The sequence below is a fragment of the Phytophthora parasitica genome, assembly GCF_000247585.1.
Source record: "Phytophthora parasitica INRA-310 unplaced genomic scaffold supercont2.21, whole genome shotgun sequence".
NCBI classification, from domain to species: domain Eukaryota; phylum Oomycota; class Peronosporomycetes; order Peronosporales; family Peronosporaceae; genus Phytophthora; species Phytophthora nicotianae.
In genome coordinates, this window is record NW_008649007.1 from 161,975 (window position 1) to 178,572 (window position 16,598).

The 16,598-nt window shown below is 45.7% G+C and overlaps 6 protein-coding genes across 7 annotated transcripts; 4 read left to right on the top strand and 2 right to left on the bottom strand.

Moving 5' to 3' along the window:
- Positions 1–1,509: 1,509 nt before the first annotated feature.
- On the top strand, positions 1,510–1,965 carry PPTG_09765 (hypothetical protein; the record flags this gene model as incomplete). The annotated part of the gene is made up of 1 exon (XM_008905553.1): positions 1,510–1,965. One exon carries the CDS (start codon positions 1,510–1,512, stop codon positions 1,963–1,965), a length of 456 nt encoding a protein of 151 aa, XP_008903801.1.
- A 2,622-nt stretch (positions 1,966–4,587) lies between these two features.
- PPTG_09766 (hypothetical protein) lies at positions 4,588–6,116 on the top strand (the record flags this gene model as incomplete). The annotated part of the gene is made up of 3 exons (XM_008905554.1): positions 4,588–5,310; positions 5,381–5,837; positions 5,882–6,116. 3 exons carry the CDS (start codon positions 4,588–4,590, stop codon positions 6,112–6,114), a joined length of 1,413 nt encoding a protein of 470 aa, XP_008903802.1. The 3' UTR covers positions 6,115–6,116.
- On the bottom strand, positions 5,471–7,912 carry PPTG_09767. Of its 2 annotated transcripts, XM_008905556.1 has the most exons (6): positions 7,803–7,912; positions 7,206–7,748; positions 7,094–7,144; positions 6,804–7,027; positions 6,394–6,730; positions 5,471–6,324 (listed from the first exon to the last, which is right to left on the bottom strand). In XM_008905556.1, exons 1-6 carry the CDS (start codon positions 7,872–7,874, stop codon positions 6,220–6,222), a joined length of 1,332 nt encoding a protein of 443 aa, XP_008903804.1. In that variant the 5' UTR covers positions 7,875–7,912; the 3' UTR covers positions 5,471–6,219. The 2 variants fall into 2 exon arrangements, with proteins under 2 accessions (XP_008903804.1, XP_008903803.1); XM_008905555.1 differs by having other exon boundaries at positions 7,206–7,912.
- Positions 7,913–9,471: 1,559 nt separating this feature from the next.
- On the top strand, positions 9,472–9,681 carry PPTG_22670 (hypothetical protein; the record flags this gene model as incomplete). The annotated part of the gene is made up of 1 exon (XM_008905791.1): positions 9,472–9,681. The coding sequence occupies one exon, from the start codon at positions 9,472–9,474 to the stop codon at positions 9,679–9,681; it is 210 nt and encodes a 69-aa protein (XP_008904039.1).
- Positions 9,682–10,201: 520 nt separating this feature from the next.
- Positions 10,202–12,070, top strand: PPTG_09768 (hypothetical protein; the record flags this gene model as incomplete). The annotated part of the gene is made up of 1 exon (XM_008905557.1): positions 10,202–12,070. One exon carries the CDS (start codon positions 10,202–10,204, stop codon positions 12,068–12,070), a length of 1,869 nt encoding a protein of 622 aa, XP_008903805.1.
- Positions 12,071–14,115: 2,045 nt separating this feature from the next.
- Positions 14,116–16,276, bottom strand: PPTG_09769 (hypothetical protein). Its single transcript, XM_008905558.1, has one exon. The coding sequence runs from the start codon at positions 16,007–16,009 to the stop codon at positions 14,237–14,239; it is 1,773 nt and encodes a 590-aa protein (XP_008903806.1). The 5' UTR covers positions 16,010–16,276; the 3' UTR covers positions 14,116–14,236.
- Positions 16,277–16,598: the final 322 nt, after the last annotated feature.

The window sequence follows — 16,598 nt, forward strand, 5'->3', positions numbered from 1 at the left end:
AGCGCCAGACTTCCCAGACGTGGTCAACAGTTCCAAGACACCTGCCTCGTTGTGCCCCGTTGATTGTCAAAGGTTAGAGCCAACGGGCTGCGGCACGAGCAACATCGGTCTCCATGGTTGGAGGTAGAAAGACAGAAGATATAAGTTATATAGTCGTTCTGCGTACACTAGGCGTACACTAGGCAGCTACGTAGGACAAGGGGGTTAATACTCCTATTATCTCTTTCTCTATAGTTCCCTTATTCAATGAACTGTATTGTGCATATAAACGGAGCCAATTAGTACACTAGGACGTTTACCATGTCCTACCTGATAATGCCAAGATACCATAATGGAATCGTAGCCAATTGTATTATGGAAATTTTGGCATTAATGCGTAGGACGGTTTTGTTTGGACAAACCGAAGGACAAAATCAGGACTTGCTAAATTTAAAAAAAATCGATGTTTACCTACTGAAATCAAGTAAAGCTGTTAACAAACGAATTGTACAATGAAATGAAGTCAAACTATTAGCAAAGAATGATTCATAATACATCCTTTGTAACTCAATGAAAATATTTCTTTGCCAGATATATAAGCCGTATGTAAATTGCGCGAGATTCGGTTTGCACATTGCGAATTTTTCGCAACGTAATAAGGGTGCACTATTGCCCTTATCGAGCGTTGTTTGGTCCACGCCTACGTCGGGAGGTGTGCATAGTATCATGTACTTCCTCCGTTCACAAAAAAATCAGGGACATTTGGACAAAAATCACAGTAGATTAACTAATACTTATCCGATTTGCGTCTGGATTGATCCAATTAAAAGCTTTAAACCGTGGACATTCCGTACATACCATTTTGTTTCGCCGAATGACTGCATATTCGCGTCAGGGTCGGTCCCACAAGACCCTCCTGTCAGCTATCCCCATTATCTTCGACCCGCCACGCCCGCGCAACTGTAGCTACGGCACCCAAAGCATGCACTCGAATAGCTCATATGCTAAGACATGAAGTTCCACCTTACTGCAGTGTCAGTATCAGTATGGAAGGAGAACAGCCTCATGTAGCAAAGGTGATGGCTGCAGGTGTATTATCGGTAAATATGCACTTATGGACAGGGTCTGGAAACGCTACAAGATCGGTGGATTAGATAATATTGTATCTAGTCAATACAATGTGAGATCTAGCGCAGAGGGCATGATCGCGATAATCTCGACAAAATGATCCGTGACCTGCTGCTGGGAGGCGGATTTAATATGGGCAAAATGCCTTGACGATTTGACCATCATTCTGAAATGTCCCTAATTTTTGTGAACGAAGGAAGTAGTGTTTACCCCACTGGTGTACCTAGCAAATGTACGGATTCCGTACCAGATACTTTGTATGATCTAAAGGGAGGATCTGCTCTGTTTGGTACATAATACTAGTCGGGGGGCACGTACTTGTGGCCCACAAGTCGTGGGAAGCTCACACCACAACGGGTTCTCACTCATCAATATTTCCGGTAGAATCAAACATATCTACTCATGCGCGTGTGCATCACCCTCGTAGTGGCACTTGTTTCCCTTCTTGTGGTCAATAGCGCTGTGCTGGCAGCGAAAGCTTCGACGCTAACCGATTTGGTGCAGTTTGGGCCCAGATTTGTCGAGAATCGTCAGCGTGACAGTTTCCGCTTTCTGAGAACGCGCCAAGATGACGGTTTGGACAATGAAGAACGAGGCGTCAAAGAAATGGGGAACTATGTTGTGAAGATATTCAGCAAGGAGAAGCGCCTCCTCGACTTGTTCACGAAAGCCAGGAATGAGAATAATTTCCCGAAGATGTCGAAAAAAGGCGGTCCCGACTTACTGAAAGACGCTCTGAAATACTTACGCAAAAAAGGTGTTGCTGACTCTAAGCTTATAGGGCTTGATGACATTGCGGAGAGGTTTTCGACGGAGTGGTATCGCGTTCACGGCAACCTCTATGGTAACAGAGGTTGAATTTAGCGCATGGATGATGTGGTTAATGCTTCGATGACACTTCTTGCTCTGGTAACGATATCAGTATATGGACATATGATCAAGTACTCTACCTCTGCTAGAGATGTTTCCTCTAAAACTTGGATCATGTACATTTTTTTGGCTATTTTATCGTAGCTCCATGACCGAAGCCGATAAACCTGAAAATGCCACGTTTCCACCAAAGAAATACTAGTACTACTTGTATCTAGTTGATGACGTCAATTTCTCGATTATGTGTTCGCCTGTCGCCGCTATTACCATGAGTAAGGTAGCCTAAATAACCTTAGTGATCGAGTTAGCACGCGCCACGGCCATCTTGAACTCATTCAACTCGAGAAGTGATTATCTATAGCAAGGAAATGAGGTTACGCGTGCGTGCTTTTTATCTGTTTTTGATATCGGGGAGTACTCTTCCAACTAAAGCTACAGGATAACATTATTAACCCGTTTCTAATATATCTCGAGGTGGCAAAATCATGACTACCTGGAAGTAGATTAGTTCTATTGTAATCCGATCGTACAATATACTAGTAACTGTAATCCGCATAGGCATCAAAGATAGCAGCGACCTTTTGCCTTTTGGAACCTTTGGTGCAGTTTTATTACCAGGATATGGTCATGATAGGATGTATCAACAAGCTACTGAATAGTTCATATTTCGGCATTGGTTTCGATTTGCCCAGTTCTCAAGGAGGCTATACTAGAACTAAATTTTGAAGTAATTATATATTTTTGCAGTTATGGTGCGAAATGACGACTTCTTGACATCTATTAGCGAAACAATTTGTCGCTCCTGGCTTCTGTTTTTCGCTCGAGTAAATCTCCACAGTATCTGTTAAATAATAAAGCCTTGCGATAAAACAAAGAAATGCTTGACTAAACCAATAGGTCAATTTAAAATCTCTCTCCAATCAAATCATTTTGTTTTCTAGTTAACGAGCGAGTCGAGTCCCTTGTATGACAATGCCTTGTTTCACTCTGGATTTTAACTTTAGAATGGCTTCAAGATTCAATTCTTGGATCTTTTAGGTAGCTGAAGGGAAAACGAGATTAACTTATTCCAAAGCTCGTGCGACTACGCAGATCATGCCTACTCTAAAACTAATATTCATTTATTTATAGAGAAACTCGCCGGTTTCCAGTGCCAACCTTCTGACAAGGATATCGACTTTTCGGGACCTGTTTACACATTCCTTGTGTACTTGCCGACGCAATCGCTCTACTTAGTACCCAGTAGCCACAGGGTCAGTAAAAACCAATGGTATGGTCATTATGAATGAAACATAGAAAAATGGATGATTCCCATAGCGGTCAATACAAATGCAAGTGTAAGGATCAGGGTTGCGATTTCAATGCATCCGTGTTGCATGTTGTGTCCTTTGCCTTTGCATTCACAAGTGCTCTTGTATCCAAAATGCTTTACTATTGTACAATGCATGTACAATACATCTGGGGGTGTTGGTCTCCATTAATACAATGTTATTTTCTGGTGTACACCAAGGCTTACGGGATTCCTCCATTATGAACTATGAGCCCATATTGGGTGGAACCGATATTTTAGCCACTCCATCCATAGTACATAACCGTTTGCGGACTCCTGCAGCTGTTTCACACTAGAGAAAGATTAACCGCCCACTCCTACCGTAGACTAGCGCAAACCATTCATCAAGGTGGCCGTCGTTGTTGGTCTGAATTAGACACTTCGCCACTTATAGTATGTTCAAACATTCTAAAAACTCGGATTGTCTTCTACCACTTACACTCCGGTGAGCTGGATCGAAAAACGCACTGTGAGCTCGTAGAATCCTTCAGGCCGCTATCAATCGCCCTCAGATATGATGTAGAGATGTGTTATGCAAAACTACGGGCCCGTAAACAAAAATCGACACCCAACAAACTTTGATACAAATCGAGCATTGGGGCCGTCCCAAAATACACAAACGGGAAAAATAAGATGCACAAAACACTTCTCCGCAATTTTGGGTGAGCGCAAATGTGGACCACACTTCTACACCACATCGAACGACCGGATCGTGTCTACCGTAACTAAGTTACATGCACGTTGAATTTACACCTAATGATGCAGCGCAGCCTAGCGGTAACAATTCACATCCTCCCTGCCAGCCCTCCAGCTCGCATATGCGTAGAATATCCAAGACCGACATAATTGTGGGAATCGTATCCATCACGTCCCATCATTTGTTGGCGGATATGTACCCCAGGCAATGTAGTGCAAGTATTAATACAGCCACAAAGTAAAGAAGGTCATAATTTGAGCAAAATAAAAATGAGAATGTCCACAATTTAGCATATTTTATTTAAATTCGTAATGCACCTAATTTTAAGGAGGTCTGCTCTATCCGGTAGTCGTCGATCTGACGAAACGTTCCCGTCAACAAAGATCGAATCGGGCATTATTGAGAGAACGTAAAAACGTATCCTATTTGTTCACTTTGAGATGTCACTTAAAAGGATTGTGCGCCATACCTGATCATCAACCGCCAGAGTTTACAGCATCGTTTCATTCACTCATGCTAAATGTCCGTCTGCAAACTTTGTCCACTTTCCATTTTACTTCTTCAAGACTTGAATCACAAGATAATGCCAGGCGAGGAGCAAGCAGGGACACCAGATCGGACTACAACGGATGAGATCTACACCGAAATCTCCACTCCCAAGTCCGTCAACTCGGTCTCTTTCGAGTTCAACAAAGAAGCCGAGCGCAATATCAAACCCAATTTGATCCTCTACACGAGCGTGCTTGTCGCTCTGCTCCAACCATTACAAAGTGGTTGGTCGACATCGCAAACAAACCTCACGCAGTATAACGGCATCGACCAGTGCAATGCGCGGCCCCTGGTCGAGGGAATGTGCCTCATGTTTCCCGGCCACTCGAGAGTGGAGTGGACATTCGCTGTGAATGCGTGGATTTTCGGTGGCATGATCGGGCCGCTTTTCTGTGGCCATTTCAGCGATCTCTGGGGTCGTAAGAAGCTCCTGTTCGTGAACTGCGGCTTTATGAGCGTCGGTGCTGTGATTCAAGCTGCGGTCTCCAACATTTGGGCGTTCGCTGTCGGGCGCGTGATCTCGGGTATTGCTTCGGGTGTCGCCACCGGTACTCTGGGCTCGTACATTAACGAGCTATCTCCACCCCACCTTCGCAATATTCTGGGTCTGGGTCTCCAGATCTCAGTGACAATGGGTATTCTTCTACCTGCTATCGCCTTCTTCTTCGCCAATACCAGCAGTGGCTGGCGCTACCTCGCCGGATTCCCGATCATTCTGGCTGCACTATGCACTATTCCTCGTGTTAGCTCCCAAAATGTGTGTAGAGAGCCCTGCGTGGTTGCTCATGAAGAACCGTCGTGCTGAGGCTATGGATATTATTGCCCAGGTCTATGGAGAGGAGAACGTGCAAATCGCTCTGAACTGGTTGGAGTCTTCGACCAAAGCCAATCAGTCCGAACTAGCTGAGGCCAACGAGTTTGAAGTGAACGAATCTCTATTCTCTCCACGCTACCGTCTACAACTATCCACGGCTATTCTACTGTCGTGCGCTCAGCAGCTCTCCGGTATCAATGCCGTATGTTACTATTCCAGTAGCATTTTCGCGGATGCTGGTATTTCAGATTCGCGCATTGGAACTCTTATCATCGATTTTATCAACGTCTTCCCTGGTTTCGCGGCTGGTGCACTAGCTGTCCGCTTTGGCAACCGTCAGATGATCTTGTGGGGTATCGCGAGTATGTGCGTCATGGCTGTGTGTATGACCATCGCCTTCCTCGTGGACGTGTCGGCGCTGTCGATTATCTTTACGGCTTTGTATGTGATCGCATTCGAAGCGACTCTGGGTCCGCTTGTGTGGGTCGGGTCGTGACTGCCGATTTGTTCCCAGATTCTATTCGTGCAAGCTGCTCGTCGCTTTGCATCGGTATCAACTGGCTGTGCAACTTGGTCGTTGGGGTCGCGTACTCATACATTTCGGACGCTTTGGATGACTACGCGTATCTGCCATTTGTGGTGCTTCTTGTGGTTTTCTACCTGTTAGCACTTAAGCTCGTACCGGAGACGTCAGGGAAAAGCAGTCAGGAGATTCAGGCCGATTTCGACTCACTTCATACATCGTAAGATAATAAAATGACTACATCACTACTGTAGCCATCTTAGAGCTTATCTCCAAAAACACCCTTTTCCAAATTTTTATCGTAGAGAGTGCTTCTCTTTGTCTGCTGTCTAAAAGACAGTGCCGTCACTCTTAATTTTGATCGGCGGGCCACCGTCGGCCCTTTTCTCCTTGGCGATAACACGCCCCGCCTTCCAGCTCCCTCCTTCCAGCATCTTGAAGCAGTCAAAGCAGACACAATTAATTTACACTAAGTAAACACTAGAAATATAGCAATAAAATACCTTGACGAGTGGGAAGAAATCTGCCGTAAAGTTGAGGCGTTCAAGGATCACTTTGTGCAATTCGTCCAGGATTGCCACAGTGAGCGCTCGCCACTCGATGATCACTTCAGTACTCGGATCGAACTCGTCGGTAAGAATACTCGCTGACTTGGGTACCAGCACACCAAAGTCTACCAAGAGCCCTCCATTGCGATACTCCGGCAGGCCTGTCATCAGTTTGAGGTCTGTGATCTTAAAGCCCGCGTCTTGGAGTGGCTCCATTAGCGAGTACGTCAGCCATTGCGACAGCTTGTGGAAGCTCACAAACTTTCCGGCCTTCTCGTGTTCCGGCAAATATCTGCGATAACATCACAAATAAACCTGTCACTACTGAGGTTAACCTCATTTTTTAAACCAAGTCATCCACGTACGACAATTCCCACACATCTCCCATATTCTGGCCGTCAATTTGAGTTCGACTCGCCGGCCAAATGTCCTGCAACCCATACAGCACAACCTTCCACAAATCGGTAATCGACACCTCACCACTTGAGTTCTGGTGCTTCGTCAGATAGTCGACCATATTCCCCGGTCGAATGGATCCGTCTGCTCCCTTAAAGAACTCTGGATAATTCGCAATACTCTTCCCCAAACCCTGCAATAGAAGAATTTCTTTTTTATCAGAATCACCCACACTACTTAAACAATAAATAATAACTACCTTAAGCAGATCCGTCCTCCCAGCACACCCCACCAACGGGTTTTCCTCCGTCTACAAAATAAAAGTAATAATAAACAACAAATCAAAAATCAACAATGTAGCCATCTCCTACCACTTGGAAAGCCTTCGAAATGGCTTCATCAGCCAAGTTCGCCAACGCTGCTGCATCCACTCGGTGTGGATCGTTCTCCGGGTCTGAAGAGAAGTTCCCGGCTAGGAACATGTGGAAACTGGCGATGCCCAGCCCTTCACTGCGGCTGTAGAAGTCCTCAGTACCTGGTTCCTTATACTTCCACGTGGGTCCGGCCCCCGCATCCAACAGGACGCTGACGAGCGCCAAGTCCAATAGTCGACGCGCCTTCTCCAACTTGTCGCAGCTCCAAGTTGCCGTCATCTTCTCCACTCGCTGCGGGTTGCCAGTCTCAAAGTGGCGCCAGCGCGAGTGGAACGGGACATTCGCCTCGTTGGGCGTTGGATACGACTGGCGAAAGACGTTGATGACGTAGTCAGCTAAGGCGGGGACTTTGCTCTCGACCACCGAGAAGTGGGGCAGCTTGTCTTGCTTGCCGAGGGCCAAGACGCGGTGGCAGCCGTCGCGGATTGACGGGAGCGAGCGCAGATACGCCACTTGGTCCGCAGGAGAGAGAGGCATCGTCTGGAGGAGACGGTTAGTGAGGAGCAGAGGATACGAATGAAGATGGCTACATACGCGTTTAAGAGCGTCTTGAAGAGCTTGAACGTCTTGTTCTCCAAAGTGAAAGTGCTTGTTCGCATTCAACATGAATATACAGTCCTTAAGTACGATTTTGTGAGTTTATCCGCATATAGATGTTGAGTAAGCGGGGGAGCTCGAACTTCAACACTGCTCAAGCGCATGATTGAATGTAAATTATGATAATACATAGGAAACGAATGTAGCCATTTTATGCAATGGACGTCAAATTCAGTCATTCAAAGAAAGTCAATAAGTTTTCAAGAAACAAAGAGCATTTTATCCTTACGAGCGTGGTCGTCGTGTGTCGCCACTGCTTTGGATCGAGACTGCCGGATGTCGTCCATCTTATCCAAAAGTTCACGGAGAACATCTCACAACAAACACTGTTGACTGTACTCGAGGAGGGAAAAGTCTCATTATTTACTTGCATACTCCAGGCGGTTGATCAGAGTTCAAACAGGCTTTACTACGAGACAAAAAATTGCGTCAGTATCGATATGCCATGCGCTTCATACCTTCAAAAATGGATGAGGCTGGGGTGGAGGCAATGTAGTAACTTGTGAGCGATATCCGGATGTTCTGGATTCTGAGGCAGTTTACTGATACCGCGGAGATACCGATGCTGGAATAGCTACATAAATGCAAACCTCTACTGCTCAGAGAGTTCCCCACTGGGAGAGCAGAGTGTTCAGATTGGCCTCAGAAAAAGGTTGATGCGATGTAGTTCGCTGCTGGCGAAGTTGCTACCGGATACTATATAAGTGGAATCTTACCTGCGCCGCTGAAACTGGCCTTCTCAAGTGGCTGACAAGATATGCAAACTAGAATGAAGGCACCATAAAAAGCGCATTGCATTGTGCTTTTGAGAGAAATCATCTTGATGTCGCCAAATTCCTGTACAATCTGATGTCTGTAAGATCCAAGATCACGTCGTATCTACGAATCCGATCCCTAGAAATGATGCAGTGGGTTCATGATCCAACACTTTTAGGATTTCACCAGCTCTGTGATGTATTCTGCTGACTCGTCAAGCAATCTCGAAATGTTGCAGTGGCTGTACGTGAATTATCCTAGCATCCATGGCAGTTGTTTACAACAACTGCTATGGATGCTGAAGCGGAATATGGGAATCTGCAGATTGTATAAGTTTTCCATACCATTCCCCAAACAGTCTGCATTTCGAAGGTCATGGACTTAGCAGCGAAAAATAGACATTTTGAGCTTGTGAAATGGCTACATGACAACAGAACCGAGGGATGCACGACTAATGCTATGGACGAAGCTGCAAGACATGGTCATTGGAATATGTCAAAAAGGCTTAAATGCTTACTGAAGCGATGGACGCACTCTCCGAGCAATGAAATTTGGTGACATACATATGAAGAAGTGGCTGCATGATAACCTAAATCTCAGATTATTATGCAGACAGATCAGCTTCTTCTGGTCGTTTGATACTACTATCCTGGCTACATTTTAGTGATAAAGGAAAAGTGGTCAAAAGTCACGATGGACGCGGTCGCGGACATCTCGACGTCGTAAAGTTTCTGGATGGAAGTCGACACGAGGGTTATACCAAAAATGCAATGGATACAGCAAAGAAAAACAATTATCTGGAAGTGGTGAAGTTCTGCACGACAGTCGACGCGAGGATACCAAGAGGGCAATGGATGCGGCACCAGAGAACGACCTTAGTACGCTTGCTGCTCGTGCTGATCGCAATGATCTTATTGGCATCCCTGGATTTGTGGCCACGGCTTCAGCTCAATGTAGCGACGAGTCTGTCTTCTTTGCTAGTCGCGAAATAAGAATCAATTTCGAAGTGATGAAATGGTACGAGGACCACTATGGTAACTCACAAAAGCGCTTGAGGTAGGATGCTGAGGACATTTGTTTCTGCCGTCGCAGAACAAGCAGATCTCGACACAACCAGCTTCGGTAAACAAGGGATGCGTTTAATAGCTGTAAGCAAGTACCGTTAGATATTACATTGCTGCTTCAATTTTTTCAGTATGGCTACGCTGTGGTTTGGGTTTAATGTAATTTTCGACACGGCTTTTCCTTTTAACTTTGTGATCTCAAAACCAATGTGGCGTAAAGTATTAGTTGCAGCAATGACTCCAGAAGCGGCCTCAGCAATTAAAGTGCTGGGTATTCTCCGCCCGTCTGGATTCAAAGATAGCTGTGACAGAACCAGATACAGATATTTGTTTTTCATTTTTCTTATATACAACCAACAGTCCTTCTTGGCGATGCCGTTAAATGCCCCCAATGAAACTTTGATGCAGTCAGAACCTTTCGGTAAAATATTGTATTTTGGGTGTGGTGGATTAGTCGAGTTCTATCAATCAAGGACATTCGAATAACTCGAGTCCTCTCACTCGCCTAGTTTCCCAATGACAGAGAGTGAAGAGAATTTTACCCTCACGAGCGTTATCGTCGTGTGTCGTCATGGTTTCGGGTCGAGAGTGATACCACATATCGTGCATCTCATCCAAATGTTCACTGAGAATATCTCTGAACAAGCGCTTGTCGACGTTCTGGAAGAGAGGAAGTCGCATTTGTTCACCCGGGTACTAAACGCGGTGGATGAGAGTTTGAACTTGGTTCACCATGAGAAATTGCGCCAGTATCGATACGCAATGCAGCTAATCCCTCGGGCAATGACATCGGATGAAGGTGGATTGGATGCTATGCAGCAGCTATACGACCGATACCCCGGTGCTCTGGATTACGAAGCAGTTTCTTGTATTATCGATGTTGCAGAGCTACCAATGCTGAAGTGGCTATGTAAATGCAAACCTCTACTGTTCAAGCAGTCCCCAGACAGTGCAGATAATATTTTCAGCAGCGCATCACTAAAGGGTCGTGGCGATGTAGTCCGCTGGGTTGTGAAGCTCTTCCCTGATACCGTCCGGAATCTGCGCTACGCGGCTCAAGGCGGTCATCTTAAACTGCTCAAATGGCTGGTGAAACACACGAAATGGGACGAGAAATCATTAGGAAGATCGTTGCAAAGTGCAATCGAAGGAAATCACCTCGATACTGCCATTTTTATATACAATCTGAAGCCTGAAAAAATCATGGACAAACCATATCTAACATTGGAATCCATCGAGCTCATGCAGTGGGTTCACGATACAAAGTGCTGGGATTTCGCTGACTATTTGGTATTCTACGCTGCGAGGAAAGGGAAACTTGAAATACTGCAGTGGCTTCATGCGAATTATCCAGAATTTTTCTCGAACAATGTGATGAATACGGCGGTGGAACACGGAAAATTGGAAATTGTCAAATTTCTCCATACCATTCCCCAAACAGTCTGCACTTCGAGCGACATGGACTTAGCAGCGAAAAACGGTTATTTAGATATTGTGCAATGGCTACACGACCACAGTACAGAAGGATGTACAATTCACGCTATGGACGAAGCTGCAAGACATGGCCACTTGGACGTCCTACAATGGCTACAGGCTAATCGAAGCGAGGGATGCACTCCACAAGCGATGGAAAACGCAGACAGACATGGACGGGTGTACTGCGTGAGATGGTTGCATGAAAACTTTGAATTAGCGCTGCCAAAACACTTCGCAAACACACTAGCATCCTCTGGTGTCCTAAAGCTTGTATCATGGTTACATCTTAGCGGTAAAGGAAGTTGGTCGAAAGATACAATGGACACGGCAGCAGCCAATGGACATCTGGGCATTGTAAGATATTTGCATGAAAAACGACGTGAAGGCTGTACCAAAAAGGCCATGGACACAGCAGCAGAGAACAATCATCTGGAAGTTGTCAAGTTTCTGCATGGAAATAGGAGGGAAGGGTGCACAAAGGCGGCGATGAACGGGGCGTCGAGAAACGGGCACTTTGAAATGGTGAAATGGCTCCAAGAGAATCGACGCGAAGGATGCACGAGAGCCGCAATGACTACTGCTGCTGCTGGGGGTCACCTCAAGATTATGAAGTTTTTAAATGCGTCGTACAAATTGGACTGGAGGAACAAGGCGATCGAAAACGCCGTGTCGCACGGACACACTGAGGCTGTCAAATGGCTTTATTATCATTTGGAGCAGAAACTACTTAGTAGTTTTGCTATTCGCGCCGCTCGATGCGATTATATTGGCATACTGGAATTTATCAACACGGTGTCGGATTTTTCGTCTAATACGTCCGTCTACCATGTTGGATTGGGAAACAAGAACCCCGAGGTGGTGAAATGGTACGTGGACCATTATGGCAACCCTCGCAAGCGCAAATATTAAAAAAAGATAAGTTTGTCTCGATGCCGTACTATGACACGGCCAGCTTGGGACAATTCCAGTTTCCTAACAAAAAAAAATCTTCTTTTGATTGTGCAATCAAGTACTTCTATGCATTTTTATTTACAGTACACCTCTATCAGAGGAAGTTATCCTTCATTTAGTATCACAAACTTCAAGTACAGATAACTGACAGTTTTGCAAGTACCCACCAGAATTATACCCCCTGAATAGCTCGGTAAGGGTATACGTCCAAGTGTTGGCATTTAGATACTACTGATATACTTACCAATACTGGATTTTATATCCAGAGTCCTATCGAGCAACATGCAATAAAAGTTACATTGTGGAAAACCGCGTGAAATCTTGTCGAGAATTTGAAGCTCTTCCAGCGAAATTTCAATCCTATTTTCGAGTTTTATCGTGAAAAGATAGCCAAATTCTCTCTGCGGCGATAAATGTCTTCATTTTGCATTGTGATAGCCCAAGCATTAGTTTTAGCAACGAACGTAATGAGCTACATATTGCTTCGACAGCAACAAATAATCAACCAACTAGCTTGGTGGATAGTTCTCGAGCAGAAAGAGTGCGAGCAAATGCATATTAACTGAGGTTTACTTCATTTTCCCACGTCGATGTATCCATTCTTATAAACTCCTTGAAATAGAAAAGCGCCAATAAAATCCAGAGCGCCAGCACGGCTTTGTAAGGGTATACGTCCAAGGGTTGGCATTTAGATACTGATATACTTACCAATATTACGGGAATCGTAGCACTTTTTGATTCGCATGGTAGTATCACAACAAGATATTTATCATACTGGTTAGTAACTTGTTATTATAGTAAGGATCGTCTAAACCTCGTGTACCCACGCATGCACGAGGACAAAACTTTCACTGAGCATTTGTGAACTTCCTGTCCCCAGTTTTTTTTTCGTAGGAGTGCATTTATTATAAACACACGATTTCCTCCACAACGCACAAGTTCCACTAAACACCTAAATTGCGCAAGTCTCGTTAGTCAACCTCATAGCTTACCTGCAACTTTGTATCATGCTTATCTCGCTTTGGTGCTGTTTGTATACGAGGTATGCTGCACCAACGGTGCTACTTCAATCCAAGAGTCGGAGGTCAGTATAAAGACTGGTAATGATGACAACCCAGCCGATACAGCGACGTCTGAACGGTGGCATCGCTACCTTCGTCTTCAAGGGAGGAAAGAGGACGGGCGTCAATCCTGAAAGGTCTCGTCACAACGAAGCCATCAGTCGTCAACTACAATAATAATATTGCAAAAGTGCTCAACAAGAAGAACGTCGGCAAAGCTCTCAGCAATTAATATCTGGGGAAAAAATGCTGAGAACCTAGAGCGTGAATATGTAACGCAAGCCTCCATAAAACTCTCAGCAGCAAAAAGTAGAGAATTTCGTCGGCAGTGACAAGACCAAGCGCTCCAGTTCTACTGAGCTGAAACGTTTATGAAGAAAAAACGGAATCAGGTAACATTTCCCAAGACTGGCAATGTTTCTTTGCAACAGAACTTGTTCAAATTCTGAACGAGTACGACTTCCTTTATAGTGGTGATGTGCCATGTATACATGTTGAATCCTTCGAAATGCCTGATTGCTTTTGTTCTTGATGTCGAAGACGTCGTTCCGTGTGAGGTTGCTTATATAGTACTTGGCAGTTCCCGTTGGCGTATATGCGTTAGGGCCTCGTGTAGCGTTTTGTGAAGCATATCCGGTGGTGAGATATTCAGGGAGTCGGATAGAACACCTATTGCTTTTTCACTTCGATTAGTGTGCAAACACTGTACGACCGCTAAGTGGTTGTTTCTTGCGGCGTAGTCCAATACGTTCGTTGTACAGTCCTGTGTTCTAATCTCGTGTCGCCGCTGAATGACCTCTAAATGAGCATTCAGTGCAGCAAAATTCATCGCTTTCGAAGTGCACCTACCTTGAAGATTTATATTCTGAAATTTCACAATCTCCAGACTAGCTACCACTTCAAAATAGATCAGGGTACTGCAACTGCAGCCACTGTATCATTTCGAGTTTGCATGTCATCGCACAACGAAGCACTAGATCACTGGTGAAATCCCAGCATTTGATGTCTTGAACCATTTGGTTAACGTCCCTCTGTCACAGTGTTCTGTTGCAGTATTTCTTACCTAACATCCTCCTACAATCTTCAGACATCTCGTGCTCTCAAAAATACCCAGCAAGTTAATGAGCAGCGACCAGGTTAGTGCGAATAAGCAGTACGCAATGGTAATCCCACCAAGCAGCTTGCTGCGGGTGCCACACTGCTTGAGCACTTGCGTCTCCGCCTTCTGTCTCGGTAGCCAAACAAGAAACAGGAGAGAAAGCAGCTTGCTCGTGTACGAAATGAGCACTATTATCGTGACATCTCGACGTGTAGAGTGCGAGTCGTTGAGGATATCTCGGTTGCTAACAGCAAACGGTTCGTTGATAGCCTTGGTTAGTGTGGCCGAGAACGGGTTACTGAGGTTACCCACCGTCGTCAATAGACCGTAGATAGCAGCTTCGTTGCCCTCGTCCGCTAGTTCGACGACCACGAAGCTCGAGACGATGAAGTTCACACTTGAAGGCACAGTCTCCACAATCGGTAACCCGAGCCAGAACCACTCGTTACGCACGATATCCCACGTAGTCAGCATCGTACACACTGAGTCCAGTGCGACCACAGCGATTGTAGTGAGGACAATCACGTGACGCCAGTCCCAGTCCAGTCCGTAGCGTCCCATGAGCGCTAGTGTGATAGCCGTCACACCTGATCCTATGATTTGAGAAACTGAGATGTTGAAGCTTGTAGCTCGAGCCCAATACATCGTAACTGGGTCAGAAGCCACGTAGCTGATGCCACCGAATACTCCAGAGAAGAAGCTGTAGGCGATGACTTGGTAGACTGCACGACTCTGCAGCGTATCCCACAATACCCCCATGTACTTGCTCAATTGCGGTGTAGCCACCCGCTTCTCGGCGACAAAATACCAAGTCATTGGGATCACAGGCACACAGCACACTGCCAGTATCAACATACATACTGGAAAACTGATACCGAAGTCGAAATCCCCTCCGTAAGGTGGTGAACTGAGTCCAAAACCCACCAAGATACTCCCGAAAATACTGAAGACACTCCGCACAGTGTAGATCGCAGTCTGAGTCCGTCCTCGTATCGCGATAGGCTCGCGTTGAGCATATTCAACCACGACACCATCTGCTGCAACGTCAGCTATGACATAACCCAGCGTCGATAACATCATCAAGACAATATATTTCCCTCCCGTAGACGGAGCGTGGTAGTTAATCGCAGCGATTTCTTCAGTAGTATAGTCACTGGGCTTGATCTTCCTCCATGAAGCTTCGGGAAAGTATGGCTTATCCAGTGGGAATGTAGTCATCACAAGGAGACAGATCGTGCAGAGCATCCAGCCGATGATCATGAATGGTTGACGACGGAAGCCACAGATAGGGAAGCAGTCGGAAAGGATACCGATGAAAACCTTGACAGACCATGGGATACCGAGCAACGCACGGGCTGAGGTCGTGGCCTGACCTTCCATGTTCAAATAGTAGCTCAAGAACGGTGTCACTGCACTTGGTAGCGCCCCCATCATGAGTCCAACCGCAGCGTATTGAGCCAACAAACCGAGTGATTCTGTTGAAAGAAGTCTTGGAGCGCCGCCATCTCGTAAAGCTCCGCCATTGCTGCATCGACCTTCTTCTTCATGGGGTGAATGGAGCACTCCGTAGGTATCAGGGCGAGAGAGCTTGATGGAACTCACGTACGAACTCCTCTCCGACATCTCCACGCGGAATCGCTCAAAACTCTTCATCGTACTGGAAGTTGGGCTAAGTGATTGACAGGAAGTTGACAACTGAGCCGAGAGATCTATCAGCGCTATGTGGTAGCACTTCATAAATTAACTTTGTATGTGCAAGCCGTCCATGTTTTCGTCTTACGTGAATCTAAAGCGTTAGGATATCCCTGTTAAAAATTTTGACATCTGAGTACCGAGTAGGACGAAGACAAGTAGAACTCCGCTCAGGCCTCGTTTGAACTTCATGCCTGACAGAACAGTCATAAGGCCATTGGATCGTTCTAAACAACGTTTTGCACCTTAGTAGTAAAACTACTCATAGCGTGTCTAGTTGGCGTTGAATGCTCTCAATTGGTGCTGACGGGTTTTCAAGATCGCTGTGCCGAGCTTTTGCTGCGCTTACTTAAAGTCACTAGTACCCTTTCGGATCGTCAGGGCCGTAAAAATGACGGCAAAAACGTACAAGCAGCATCACACTTTTGTTGTGCATTGAGCAACCAGCATTGCTGCCCACTAGTGACTAAAATCTTCACCTCTCAAAATTTCCATTGTTCCAATACCGGCGGCGAGGAACCATTCATAGCAAACAGATCTTGCAGTGTTGCCACCTGAGTGACGTTCGTCCATTGCTGGTTTCTGGAAGCTAAAACCATCAACAGGCTACAATCAATAAGTTTGCTTCCAGCAT